The sequence below is a fragment of the Lepisosteus platostomus genome, chromosome 12, assembly GCF_059453375.1.
Source record: "Lepisosteus platostomus isolate fLepPlt1 chromosome 12, fLepPlt1.hap1, whole genome shotgun sequence".
In the NCBI taxonomy this organism is placed as follows: domain Eukaryota; kingdom Metazoa; phylum Chordata; class Actinopteri; order Semionotiformes; family Lepisosteidae; genus Lepisosteus; species Lepisosteus platostomus.
In genome coordinates this window covers 10,082,427-10,097,498 of record NC_142622.1, presented here as the reverse complement: position 1 = coordinate 10,097,498, position 15,072 = coordinate 10,082,427, and the positions used below count along the sequence as shown (strand labels likewise).

Genomic DNA, 15,072 nt, shown 5'->3' with positions numbered 1-15,072 from the left:
TTACTCTCATAAGAATACATACTGTACTAGATTTGAAGTGGAATTCCAGAAGCTAATATTTGTGTTTAATAGTCAACACTGATATAATGTTAAGAATGACATTTATCAGCCAGTTAGACCTGTTAGATGGATCAACTGTAGGATCTTCTCTGTAAACTGTACAAGCACTAGCTTTTTGTGGGCATATGATTCAGCACATTTCTTACTTTTACTCTAGTATTATTTCTAATTTGGCACTTTTCTTGCTTCTTCAGGAATTAATTCCAATTTGGAATGTATGGTCATACTGCATACTACAGTACATGAAGGCTGCAAAGCCCATGTGAAACAGCCATGGTTACAGCTACAGGGAGATGAAGTAACCCTAAAAGATTATTTGTGATACATGGTGAGAAGCAATGGTTTTCCTTCTAAAAAATACTGTGAATTCAATTCAACTTTATTGTCATTAAACTTACACAGGTGCATAGTATAATGAAAAGTGTTTCTCATTAGTCACTCAGGTGCAGTATATCAATAGGACAGAAGATAAGACAATAGACAGTAACACAATAGCAATAACAGTAACATGTAATAACATAACATACTGTAAATAACATGTAATCAAGTAATCAAAACTGTGCAAAATTCCGCAAACAGAGAAAATATAACAGGACAAAAACAGTGCAAGGTAATTCTTGGAACAGTGCAAAAATAGTATGGTTTAAAACAGTATGGTTAATTAATAAATATTAAATATTATTACGACCGGTACAGTTTTACTGGGCTATCGAGGGGACAGCACAATTTCGGCTTATATGTGTGTGTAGTGGTGTAGGAGTACAGTCATTGTGGGTACAGGAAGACGTTAGGAGAGATCATATTTTAGTGGGAGGGAGGGGGGGCGTCACCAAACAGCTCTGGGGAAGAACACCTCTCAAATTCTATCTACCCAGTTTCAGGAAGTCAAAAACTGTTCCGGTGCACAGAAAGGCAAAGGTGCAGGTAACGTGTGTGTATCTGGGAGACAGAGAGAGGAGAACACCCTGGAGAAAATAAAATGATTGTACCCTATATTTCACCTGGAGTTTCTGAAGTCTTTTTGATGTGACATAAAAGCTGTCAGAGAAGAGCTATTAGAGAAAAAAAGGGCCGAGGGCTTGACACATACATTTCAAATGTTCAGTTGTAGAGAATTTTCAGAATTAGATTCTCTGTACAAATCATGAACAACCGGACAGTATAGTTTATTTCTGCACAAATTTACAGAAACATATATGTACGGTATGTATCTTAACAGGGAACTTGCATCTTTCAGGTAGGCAATTTTTTTAAGAGCAAGCAGTCACTATGAATTATGGGAATAATTAGGAAATAGCACTGTCTGTATCACAATACGATAAGTAGAACTGTCTAAGCAGACATCTGAGCCTCTTCTTGCACATACAATCATGCATGTAGTAAAATGTGGCCGCCACACACTACTGTTTTGCCCATGTAGCTTATCACTGTGACGGATTAGTGACATGGACATACAGCACTGTATACATACACATATTATAAGGATAACCTTCTAGGATTATGGTTATTTAGGGAGTGACTCAGAGAATACAGAGACATAGGGTACCATGTTTTTTATTAATACTAAAATACCAAAAATAGTGCATTTGTATTTAAAAATTAGCCACAGATCCAGCTCACCATGACGTACTGTATAAACTGCATAGTACGACAGTCCACTGCACCACAGAGCATCTACAGCTCACTCCCTTCTTTCTCTTCATTATCTATTGAAGGGGATTCAGGTTAGCCTAGTAGAAAACATGTTGCCTCATAGTTTATTAACAGTGGCAACCACAAAATGGTCTCTCATCTCCAGTGAGGTTCTGTGGTTTAGGAGCAGGAAACTCATCACGGCAATAAATTGTGAGCATCAGCAATCTGTGGCAGCCTCACAGTTTGCTTGGCTCCATGTTGGCAAACTGCTGATTCAGGAGAACAGCAAAGGCAGTGCAAGAGTTCACAGCCAGCAGACTCTCCATCACTTTGACAACTCAATAAAAACCTGTGTAAACTATTAATTGGATCATTAATTATTGACGCTGTTTTTACTACGATTTGGTCGAACCCTGAAATGGTACAAAATATTGTATGTTTTAACACACATAACCTCATCTATTGTGTTTTGGGTAAAACAAAGTGTTATGTGTTGTCTCTGTAACAGTAAAATAATGATTTACTTATGAGATGCAACGCTAAAGTCTGTCTAAATGCTTTAATCAACATTTTATATAGATCTTTTTGTTATGTCTAAACTAATTTGACAAGTTCACAGCCGACACGGAATAAAGAGGAGAAAAGAAGAGAAAAATGAATCAATAAATCAGTCATTGTGATTGTCTGAAGCAGGTCTTAAGAAAGTCCAACATCAAATATTTCATGCAATTAGTAATCACCATATAAAAATGAGATTGTCTTTTTTGTTGTCTTTGTGGATGAATTGCATATATAACTATTAGTTATAATAATTCAGACAAAAATAAAAAAAATATCTAAAAAATTAACCTTCAGACTATTATATCTGAACATCAGCTGCTGTATGCAATAGTGATAAAAAACGGATAAAAAATAATTATTTACTGTGTTATTAGAACTACAAAAAATACACACTCTGCTCTTCATGATTGTACCTAAAACTCAATAATTTTAAAGACATTGTTTTTGACAGGGTACAGAGGACAGATAAATTGGAACATAAATGGGAAAAACAATACTTTGGATCACTGATCAATCAGGATTTTCTTACCACAGATTATTCTATACTGTAAAACTGTTGTCCCTTAAATATGCTTCACACTTGCCATTTCTGCTTCTAGTGTCCTTGTAGCATTTCTTACATTTGTAAATATACAGTATATAAACAAGACTGTGTTACGCTGTTTAGTCTATGAATATAATACAGTATACATATACTTAAAGGAACAGGTGAAGGTTTATTCCATGCTGAAAGGAAAAGAAAAGAGACACACCTGAAGAAACTCCACAGCCGTAACGTTGTGCCTCTTTTTCTTTCCTTGCAGCAAACCTTTACCTGTTCCATTGCAGCCTGTTTGCTGACGCAGCTCCCTACTCATACTTACTGTACAGTTAATGCACAGTATGACAGCATTTCTGTTTTGCTGTATTTAACCCTCCAAAACAAGATTTTCATGGAGTGAGGAGCCAGTGCTGCAACTTCTCTGCACCAGCTAAAGGTCAGGCAAGCATGCAAAGACATTATTCAGTTGTATTCTCTGACCAGCTAACCAGATGCACCTCTCCATCTTTCCTATATTTTTGCTTCTGCCAGACTTATTTTACATCCTTATGGATGTCCACTTATACAAAAAAAAAAGTTGCAGCATTTTTTTTTATTGAAAAACGTATTTAACAGAAGACTGCATTTTAATTTGATGCGTTTTGTCAAGTTCTTTGTAAGTTCTCTGGAACACAAAGAGAAAGTGCTATGGGAATATTTGAACGCTGCATACAGTACAGTACGTGTAACAACAGAACCCTAAATAGGGACAGATTATACCACTTATTATCTCAGTGACAGTACAAATAAAGCCCCCTCTTCACAAAGACAGATATACAGTACAGGAGTTTTTTTTCTTTCTTTCAGTCTAATTTTACATAAAGGCCGAGTTCAAACAATAATATAAAATTATTAAATTCACAGCAACCTGCTAACATATACAGTCCTTTTTTTTTCCAGTGAAATGTGCAGAAACAAAAAGTTCTGCTTGAGCAGCATCTGAAAATGCAATGATAAAATCCTATCGACAGCAAAGCAGAAGCAGATTTCCGATGTTACCCTGTAACACATCATCACATTCATCAAACGTCATCACTGTAAAGACCATCAGCACGCTGCGTATTTAGTACAGTACAATAGATTTGCAATGAACAGTATCACAGATCCATTCAGCAGATGGTTTTTGATTTTGATTGGCATGCAATATTTTTTGGTAAGCTGATGCTGATTCCAGATGCTAATTAAGTCATTCTGTTGATGCACAGGATATTTCTATCAGGAATTTCTCATCCTGAAGCCATTGCAGTCTGAAACCTTTCACACAACTGGATATGATGGACGTGAAGGTTCTGGGCTAGTACAGTATGGTGCCTCAAAGGTTTAATGTTAGCGAAGCACTTTCAATAATATACAGTATAACTATAGAGAAAACCTTTGGGTAGATTCAGCTAGATGTTATTTTTAATATTAATTCTGAACTGAAAACTGAAATCAGCGCACATCAATTTGTCACAGTGGGATAGATGTAGCTTTTTAGGATTGAAAAATAAAGAGAGGTGGAGTAATTGAACTCTTGCGTTTTTGGAAAATACTGCATTTAAATATCTTAATGTACTGTATCATAATGTGTTTATTTTAAACTGCTAAGATAAATAGGTAAAAATGATTACATACAGAAGATCCTTTAAAAAGGTGGTGTTTAATTGGAATATTCTGAGTACAGTAAAATGTACTATAAGTTTCAAAAAGGAGTAGTCTCAAAGTAAAGCAAGATGCATCTACAAAATCCTAAATTGTATTTCATTTACAGAAAAGGGGCAATGTTAAAAAGTAGGATGTTTAAAAGTACAAACATTCCATGTTTAAAAGTAGAAAGTTCTTCAGGTGTGATACACCTTGTGTTTCTTATTTTTACTTTTCATTGGGGAATTAACCTTCGCTTGTTCCTTTGTGGTTAAGGGATGCTGATGCAGCTCCCCCACTCAAACTTCTATTTTAAAAATGCTCAGTAAATGGCACTGCAGCATAATGATGCTCAGATTTTATTTTCCAATGTACAGAAGTCCACCTAACAACATGCCACTTCAGAAAGCATCACAGACACCACCCATTTACTTTAAAATAATGTAGATCTCCTATCTGCTGTTACATTCTCTGTGCCTGCAATATTGTACCAATTGGGACGGGAGTCCCTACTGGAATTTTTGCAGAAAACCATTTCTTTCTGTAGCACAGCTGCTATGAGCAGCTCTCTTTGGAGTCAGCTGTACCAATAAAATGTCTTAATTTGGTCTTTTTAGCCATCTACATCATTTTCTTTTATTTTTTAGCCATCCGCACCATGTAGATTCTGTAACCTTTGTATCTTATTTTGAAACTCCAGCTACTGTACAGTTTTGTTCTTGTTTTGTCCACAAGTTTATTTTTAACAGTGAAAGATGTTGCTTTTTTGCTGTCTGCATTGCTTCATACTATACCCGAATACAATTACATTATATGTGGAAAGGGATGCTATGACTTTATTGGCCTGTAACTATTTTTTTACTAACATGTGTCAAATTAAAATGGCACAGCAGTATATATACACACATACTGTAAACACAGTATATATACAGTACGCGATGCTGAGAAAAGATTTATGAAACCCCACTACAATTTTGGAACTTCCTATTTCTCACCATGATACCTACAGTATGGTTAATCAAGACCAATATTTTCTTCAATAAGCTAATTGTTTTATTGAATTTTTTTTATGAATTGGTGTATGCTATAGAAAATAACTGAATAATTAAGAGTTAGTATATGTGAAATCATACAGTATGTGAATCCCTAGTTTACTTAGCCTAACTAAAAGGGTAATTGAAATCAGATTGTTAATTGAAAATGTCAATTAAATGGTCATCAACTTTGTGAGTCTGATCTTCACCGTACAGCTTAATGGAAATGCACCATGCCATGATGAAGAGACATTTCAAAGGCCCTCAGAAAAAGAGCATTTGATACTTTGCAATTCAGAGAGGGTTACAAAATAATTTCTATACACTTGGGGCCCCAACCATCTGTCTGGCAGACAGTCAACAAACAAAAAAAATTTCAAGACCAGATTCTACACACATGTTTGGTCTGCTAAGATCTCCCAGTGGTAAATTTGGATAATCATCCAAAAAAGTCACAAATAACTCCCGTGTAATAGCTAAGGACATGCAATGCTGCCTCAGGACCCAGAAAGGTTACCATCATTGACAGAAACATTAAATCAGCATCAGTGCCGGATTTTGGTAATCGTAGACCTTGGGCACTTTCACTCTGAAATGTGCAAAAAGAGGGGTAAACGCCAACTGCATGACGTCAATTGACATGGTGCATTTTAAACTAGTCTAATGCTGAACCGCGTGATTGATGGAGCGATTCGAGCGACCGTCACTTCGATACTTCTAGTTTCTAGAATAGCTGCTGGAGAGTGTATGATTATTGATTTGGAACACCTAGGGTCGATTGCAAGCATGTTGTTTCAGCTCGTTTTTCGTTAGTCACTAGTGTTTCCCTCCTTCATAGGCCCTAGGCACTGTGCCTACACCGTGCCTACAGTGCCTAATGGGAAAGCATTGTATCAGCAAATGTTGGAGAAGAAAGTCAGGCCACCAATTCACCAGCTAAAACCAAGTCATACAACAAGAGAATGAGCCTAAACAAACAAGGAGATCAACAGCAGAATGGCTAAAGAAGAAGAAAAAATGTTGCATTTTGGATTGGCTAAGTCATAGTCGTCCAGAACTAAACCCAATTGAAACATCAAGGAAAGACATGGTGAAGGAAGGTGTTCCTTGCAAGGAAACCCTTAAATATCACTGATGTGAAGCAGTCCTATAAGGAACAATGGGCCAATATTCCTAAAAATAATATGATGTAGCGGTGAGGCTTATTAATAAGGCAGAATTAAGTGTTTCTGAGCTTTCCCAAATAAGGCCTAATTTCTCTGTTCATCTCTGTGGTGCAGCCACAGAGAAAGAATTCATGCAAGCTGATTTAAGATGTTTTCTTGTGATAAGAAACCAGCTCCCAAAGGGGGATGCACTTAGCTAAGCCTGGCTATCATGATCAATGGTCATCCATTGGCGCCTATCTGTCTAGGGAGTGCGAGTTGGACATCTGGATTGCATTCCTAAGTGTCAGGAGTAAGTGACTCATATCTCACCTTGATCAACCAATCAGGGACTGGTAGGGCCGAGTAACCCACGTGGGACTCTGATGCCCATGGAACTTTCAGCCAATCAATGAGCTGAAGTTCCTCCAGGTAAAACAGGCAACACAGAGAGCCTGGGAGATTCAGATTCAGAAAGGGAGATTCAACAAGATTCAGAAGGGATTCTGGAGAGGATTCTGTGGACTGTTCTAAAGGGAATTCAAAGGAGAATTCCAGGGCAGGACGGCCCAGGAGCAGAAGGCTCCCAAGGGCAGGACATTCTCGCAGCGCGCCTCCTGACCATCCTGAGACTCAGCCCGGACAACCACGGAACGGCCAGTGTGTCCGAGTGCCAGAACTTTCCTTTGTTCTTAGAGTCTAGAGTGGAGGTTGCCAGAGAGTAACCAGCAGCAGGCCTCGTGAACAGGTCGGAACTGTGGACAGCTGAATCACTATTCAGAATTAGCTCTTCATTAGGAACGAACCGGTCCTCTTCCTGACTTGCTGGGACCCACAGTCATCTTTTCTCCTGTGCACAAACTTTGCTAGTTAAAGCCAACACTAACTAGCCGGTCAGTGAGCATCAGCAGCGCACCGTCGCAAGCCGCACAGCACAGCCTGGCACCGAGCCAGAGAGCGCGGATTGGACAGCAACAGCCTGCAACTGTTTCTTTGTGCCCGCAGGAGATCTGAATCCCCAAAGATTGGATGAGTATTCAACTTCAATGCATTACAGCTCAAGAATTCAATTGTTATCCCAACCAGTTGATATCAATTTAATTCCTAAGAGTTATGTACTTGTTTCGAGTATCTAATGTAGAAGTTATAACCAAGTTCATTTATGAAACGGTCTTAATGAATGATATACTGAACGTATGTCCTCTTGATATATGTAACACTTCGTAACTGATTGAATATATATCTTTTGTATTCTGATAACCCTCTCGATAAGATCTGTTAGTTTAAGGCATATTCTATGTATTAATAAATGTATCCTCGTGTATTAGTACCTGTGTGTGTGCGTTGTTTGAGTTATGTCGCATGGTTGGACTCTAAAGCCATCAAAAGAATCAACTTTGTGATTTACTGCTACAATTAATAATTGTCTCAGTAAATGCCCAAACCCTACAGAACTGGTGCCTTCAGAGTACCACTAATATTACATATTTGGCGTCCCTGAAACGGCTATGAATCACTACAATGATATGACTGAGAAAGAGTTATAGGCAACTTCCAGTGTAATTAATTTCTGATCAAGGAGGTACAGTACCACAACAGTTACAGCATCTAAGGAACTAATTCACACAATGATATTTACAGTTGGATTAATTTAAATATATCCCATGTCTCTGTGCCACAGTATATGTTTAATCAGTTTATCTTCATTTATTATTAAAGGTTTGTCAAAGATCTACAGTAATTATGTTTTAGGTCTAAAATATGATAGAATTCAGACCAATCTAGAGAGTCCACGTGTGCTCTTCTCAACACTGTATACTGTATGTCTCATATGAGTCAATCTTTTTGTCTGCTATTATTTTATTGTCCTTTACAAGATTGTTGGTGTGACTTAGTGAGTAAGCATTTGGGATCATATGCAGAAAGCACTGCTGTTGCTGTTACCTTTGAGTGAGGTACTGTACCTCAGCTGCTCCCATCTACCCAGCTATAATATACAGGTATAAGATAAGTATTGCTGGGGAGTGATCCCTATGACGAATCAGTATCCAATTCTAGTCCACTTAATGCCACAGAAACCAGAATGATCTCTGGCCTGATGAGCTTCTGTGACTCTAGTCTGGATGAGAGGTGTCCCTCCCAACTCTAAACAACTCTAAACAAGGATTTGATACAGACTTATCGCTGGGTCTAGTGTAATTAAATACATTTAATTTAGAGCCTAACAGGCAAAAAGTGCAACTGAAATACATTGGAGGCCACAAGTCAATAGAAATGGATGACTCCAAGGCAGAAAGTCAAGCAGATGGATCTCTAACCTGATTAAAGACGTTAACCTTGTTTTTTTAGTGAAGAACCTGACAATTTCATCATGCTGATCTTACGTAATGAGGACACGTATGATTTAAGGGACTGATTTGAAACAGTAAGGTAATTCAATTTATAGCCTAAGCAAGACTTTCTGAGAACACAATGTTTTAGCACTGAAAAATGAAATAAAAACATTTTTCTCTCGATAAATATTCCTGGTGAGACTAGGAAGACATTTGTTTAACAAAAAATTCCAGAACCCACAAGAATTGAATTAAAAAACAAATCTGTTATTGACCTTACTTTGTTAACATATTTTGCTACTGCCACTTCATGGCATTTTTCAACAGCTAGTTTATTTCAAGTGAAGTCCTATTTTTTGGGACTAAATAGTCTTGGGACGTTTGGGACTGCTACTTATTTCCACTTACTATACACACTCTCAGGAAAATAAGACCAATGTGACAAGCTACACCTTCTGAGAATACATTTTCTGGGGAAAAATAATAATTATAATCTAAGACCAGAACACAAGTTTAATGATTTTTCAGATGTTTTGATTTAGTTTTGTTAAATTTGAAAATCAGTATGCTATAATTTTGGAAGTAAGGTGGTGCAAAACTGCTTGGGAGAGTCTGGCCAGTAAGCTTTTCTAAGGTCAGCCCTGAAAGCGTTAATGACATTTCCTTTCAAACGTTTGTGTGTGTGGGGAGGTGAAAAATCATCAGTGATGGATAAGTTATGGATTAAACAAAAACTGTCGCAGTGAATTGTGTACAGATGATAAAATCAGAACAAGAGAAAAAGAAATGTGGCATTGGCGTTGCTATTTGCTGGGGCAGACTAGCAATGCACAATCTTGTTTTATTCCTGGGTCCAATTAGTCATGCAAAAGTATCAGTAAGAAAACAAATAACAGTACAAAGCAGAAGATATAAGCCTGTCTTCAGAGGGAGGCAATGAAAACAAAACCAACATTTTTCTAATTATTTCTTTACTGCAAATAAAGATTGAGTTGATTGAAAACCCAATATTCAGAATGTTTTTTTCCCCTGTACAGACATTAAAACAGGGAAGCCCTAGCATTAATAATTTAAATTCCGTTTGCTTTTGTGATGAGGGCATTATGGGTTACATAATATAGCTCTACTATTCTCTCTAGTTTTCTCAGTCTTCTGTTGCCCTTTCATTATTGTGGCATAGCTTTCCTTGAATGCACAAGGCAAAAGGTTCTCTTTTCCTTTCATCATTTGACATGGCCAGGTAGCAGCGTGTAATTACAGGTTTTGACAACAAAATCAATTTGCAATTACAACGGCAGTCAGCAGCATTAAGTTATATAAACAGAAAGGTTTGTAGAGTACTTCTTAAGGTTAACGTTGCTGTCTGGAAGAACCTTCTAATTTAACCTTTCTTTTAGCATGTGCTTATTCTAAACAGGGGGGAGGACCTGCTTGTATGAGACTGGGCATTATACTGTATATTGTACCCCATGAAGATCACACTAGCTGCATTGTCTGAAGATAAATGTAAAGGGCTTAAATTTGAGTAGATTGTAAAACATGTATCTTTTATATTTGTTTTTTGGGCTAACGTATTAGAATAATAGCAGTAATTCTGTGTATATTACTGTATGTGTTATAGTGTGATTAATATTCAGTTCCTTATGTATCAAAAATGAATCTAGTGATCATTTTTACATTGAGTCATAAAATATACTGCTTTGAATGGTGCTTGTTTTGTACAATCCAGCATCTGCCAGGGAAAAGGATTCATTAGATGTTTAAAGCAATGACATCAGCACTGAAATAAAGCACTGCACTTTGGATAGTACTCTTTATGCAAAAAAGATGATCTGCTCATAGCCTCTGGAACCAGCAACTCAAAGGGAAACTAAAAAATCAGGAATGCCACTGAATGCTAATAGTTGGGCTGATCAAATTGAGCCTCACTCTAGGAGGCTTTAAAAGAAATCAGGAGGGAACGGTGTAATTTCTTTCAAACACTTAATCACATTTCCTGTACTTCACTTAATTAAATATGCGATACTGACAATAGTTAAAATATAATACTAAAGCAGAATATAAACTCTTTTCCAATTACCATTATCTCTGAAAAAAGTAATGTTACTGTAGGTGAAATCAAAAGATGCTTTGCTGTTTTGTTTTACCATAGTGCACCCACAATATCGGACTGTATGACTGTTGGAAACAAGTAGTTTACAAACCCAGGTATAACAAATGAAGCCCGAAGTCATAATATCTGAACCCTTCATTACCACAGCCACCTGATGGCTCATATTTAAGTTTACAACACAAGACATTGTGACAGTCAAGGAGTTGGAGGGGAAAATCCTTGTGAACCTAAGAGAAAGGATTAAGAACAATGTGTGCAAGATGGGATTCTCCACTGCGAAGGGGCAATGAAAAGGACAGCGGACCTTCCACAGAGGCTAAAGGCTTGGGACACAAACCATCCAGCTCGAAACAGCTGCTGTGAATGATCTGACAGTTTAAGAGCCGAACAGGACAAGCCAGGGGGTAAACAGCAAGAGAGGGGAATGAGCTATCAGAACTGTGAGTGAACTGGAAGGCCAGGGAGGAGGGTTTGCACACCTCTGATGGCTGAAATGAACGACGGTTTCGAGACTTGTGCATGATAGTATACAGTGACATGTGTTGCATGCAATTAACTTTGTTAAGATACTATTATTCAAATGTATGTTTGCAAAAAATATGCCACTTACAAGTGATAGCAGTTACAGTACCTTAGTAGTTATTTCTGTAGTGCATTGAAAGGTCTGGTAGCAACTTAATACATTCGCCAGACAGTTAGTTCATCTTGATACTACCGAATCTAACAAGAGGTTAAAACATCTTTATCTAGTCATCTTGCAAATTAAATTACAGAGATCGTAACAAAGATAAATTAGCCATTTTCACAGTTTTCACTGTGCTTTATAGTAAATTCTACATGAAAATAGCCCTTGAAAACACAAAGATAACAACAACCACTTTGAACAAATCCTTTGGTGTTAAGGATTATAATTCACAATGGGATACGGGATATGAGAACAAGAAAAAACAGCAATATCAAACAATTGTGAAAAAAATGTGAAAAGTATTAGTCACACAAAATGCAGGTATTGTCAACTACTGTAGTTAAGCAGTGCAAATGAATGATTTCAGTTATATACAGTAGTTATATGATAGTTATATACTGTACACTGTATAGTCTCCAACAATTTTAAGCAGCCTACAGAGAGATTAACTCTTATACCCCCCCGAGCTCCCAGTATAAGGAAAGAAAATTAAAGTTTAAGGGCACAGAGTTAACAGAGCTCATCATCAAACTCGCCCAGACAAAAGGTGGAAGCCTACCTTTTTCACTCACTGACTCGCTCTCGATCTCCACGTCATCACAGCTTGTGTACTCCGGGGTGGTGGCTAGTTCCTCCTCAGAGCTGCTAAGTGACACCTGCCGCATCTTGCCTCCCTTTTTCGTTTTGTGCGGCTTTGGCGGCGGGGGCCGGATGGACTCAGATTGGTCGGAGCTGAGCGAGTCGTTCCGCAGCATGGTTTCCATCTTTTCCCGCTTGGTCTTGCGCACGGCGGAGCTGGGGTCCAGATGATGCGGCTGCTGCTGCTGCTGCTTCCACATGGTATCCCCCCCTCCCCCGCGCCGCATATCCCCGGGCCGCTCGCCGAGCACAGGGCTTCGACGTGGGGTGGGGGGGCTGTGATTAGAGGTCCGCTGGCCAGGACTGGGAGCTTCTCGAGTTCTCTCCATAGAGTAGGAGCGCTGGCTCTCCATGGGCATCCGCCTCTCTGTGGTGGAGCGTTGCCGCGACTGCCGGTCGCCCCGCGTCACGGTCCCCTGCGGCTCGTCCAGCTCGGTGTAGGCCAGCGAGACGTCGCTGTGCCGGCGCTCGTGCCGCGCCCGCGAAACCTCGGCGTGGATGCGCATCTGCTCCTCGTAGGGCTGGGGCTTGACCGGGTAGCGGGCGAGATTGGGGTCGCTGCGATAGCGGGCCTGGTATTCCTCCTCCCGCTGCCGCTGCGTCTCGTACTCGCTCTGCTGGCCGTCAAGTTCCTCGTCGAGGGGATACTCCTGGGACCGCCGCCGTCCGCGCCGGTCCCGGTACTCCCCCCGTGCCGCCTCTGCATCCTCGTACATCCGCGAGCCCCGTGGTACCCTCCGCGGTTCTCGCTCCTCGTAGTCGGATGGTGACCTGGGCATCCCACCATCCACCGGGGCATACTGCGAACGGTCACCCCTCTCCTCCCTTTGGTCGTATTTTTGGTTTGGATCCCTGGATGCTGATGGGCTTCTTTTCCTGCCAATCAAAAACAAAGACATTAGTTAGTTGAAAAAAAAAAACAAATGGGAAGGGAGAGTGTGCAACGATGGTTCTAAAAAAACTTTAAAATCAAGGGTGAACTCTGTGGGCAAAAAGTCAGGTCAAGGACCACTGATCATGAAACGGCTAGGTAAGGGGAAAATCTGAAAAAAAAAATGGAGAAACTGGGTGCTATGTTTTCCCTGAATCATTTTAAAGTATGAGATAAAAAAAGATCACTCCTTTTTATTTAAAAAAATATAAAAGTGGTTTCTGTTGTTTGGAGTTTGTTGCTGTCCACAATCGTGTTGCAGCACAATGTTATTTTCCTTGGCTGTTCAATAGTTAATGGCTATTGTACAGTACTTGGCCGCAAAACTATGCTTTTTCAATGCAAAACTTCCTCTATTTGTTCCCTTTTTTTCAAGCTAAACATAACTAAACACATACTGTAGTTCTGAATTTCCATTTAAATATTAAAACATACTGTATAGCATGTTTTTATTGGTGTTTCATAAAGTAAATGTTATTTATGCAGGTATGATCATTAATAAGGATCATTTTTCTATATTCTGTTACATAAGGCCATATATATTTTGTAATAAGGCCAATTACAAAAATCGATACTGAAAGTTAATTTTTTTTTTCTGGAAAATGTGTCGCAAGGCATTCATGATTTAGATATGCTAATCATTAAAGACTTGCATTATTATGCTCGGGCTTAGGTGATTCAGTTTTCTTTTCGTCACAGTGTGCAAAACCAGGAAGAGAAGCACAGACTTAAATTAAATGCGTAACTCAAGATTAAAACGGATAACTACTGAAGGCCTTGGTTTCAGACGACGTAGCTTATTGAAAACAGGGTGCACAATTGTATATATAAAGAAAGCAAATAAAAGTTTGCAATAAACAGTGATTCATACACATAGTGATTTAACAATCAGAGTCTGGCTACAGTGCATCTATCCATTTTCTAACTGCTTTATCCAATACAGAGTCAATGGAGAGCCACAGCCTATCTCAGCAACCAACAAACACACAACAGTGCCAATTTTCCCAGAAGCCAGCTAAACTATCAGTATGTCTTCGGACTGTGGGAAGAAACTGGAGCAACCAGAGAAATCCCTCACAAACACAGGGAGAACAAACCAACATCACACGGATAACACTCAGGAATTAAACCCAGGGCCCCAGCACTGCAAGGCAGTAATGCTAACATCTGTGTCCCACCCCTGACTATAGTGATTCACAATAATAGTATAATATTAACAGTACTAATAGTTAATAATATTTAATAATAATAATAATAATAATAATAATAATAATAATAATAATAATAATAATACTATAGTAACATAGTAGTGCTGTATGTTAAGTTTAAAAAGACAAGGAAAAAGATTGAGTCATTAAGGAAATAATTCAATAATTAATTTGAATAATTTATGAGCAAATGGTTATGCAGTACTTCTAATCCATTCTTATACTTTTCTCTGTATAATTATACTGTATTTCTTTATCGTTCAATATACAATTTCAGTTTTGTCATCTGTTCATAGAGTAAACTCAAATCAACACTTCACAAAAAGACACTATAGATGGCATTTTATTAGTTATGTGTGTGCTAATGCCAGGTATCATTAACTGTGTTGCAGATAAATAACACACTGTGAAAAATGTTTTCATAATGTTAGCATGTGGAAAGTTACCTATAGTAACTGTAAGACTTTCTTATATTGAAGTTTGATTTTTGATGTACAAATTGATTATATTTCTAACAGTATAACA

The 15,072-nt window shown here is 38.4% G+C and overlaps 1 protein-coding gene across 42 annotated transcripts in view; it reads right to left on the bottom strand.

Moving 5' to 3' along the window:
- The window catches only part of rims2a (regulating synaptic membrane exocytosis 2a), a 267,753-nt gene that overhangs the window by 136,492 nt on the left and 116,189 nt on the right, over positions 1-15,072 (bottom strand). For all 42 annotated transcript variants that reach the window (XM_088600907.1, XM_088600866.1, XM_088600868.1 and 39 more), the window contains one exon: positions 12,329-13,284. In XM_088600907.1, the coding sequence (XP_088457033.1) occupies positions 12,329-13,284 (956 nt within the window). The remainder of the gene's footprint in view (positions 1-12,328; positions 13,285-15,072) is intronic.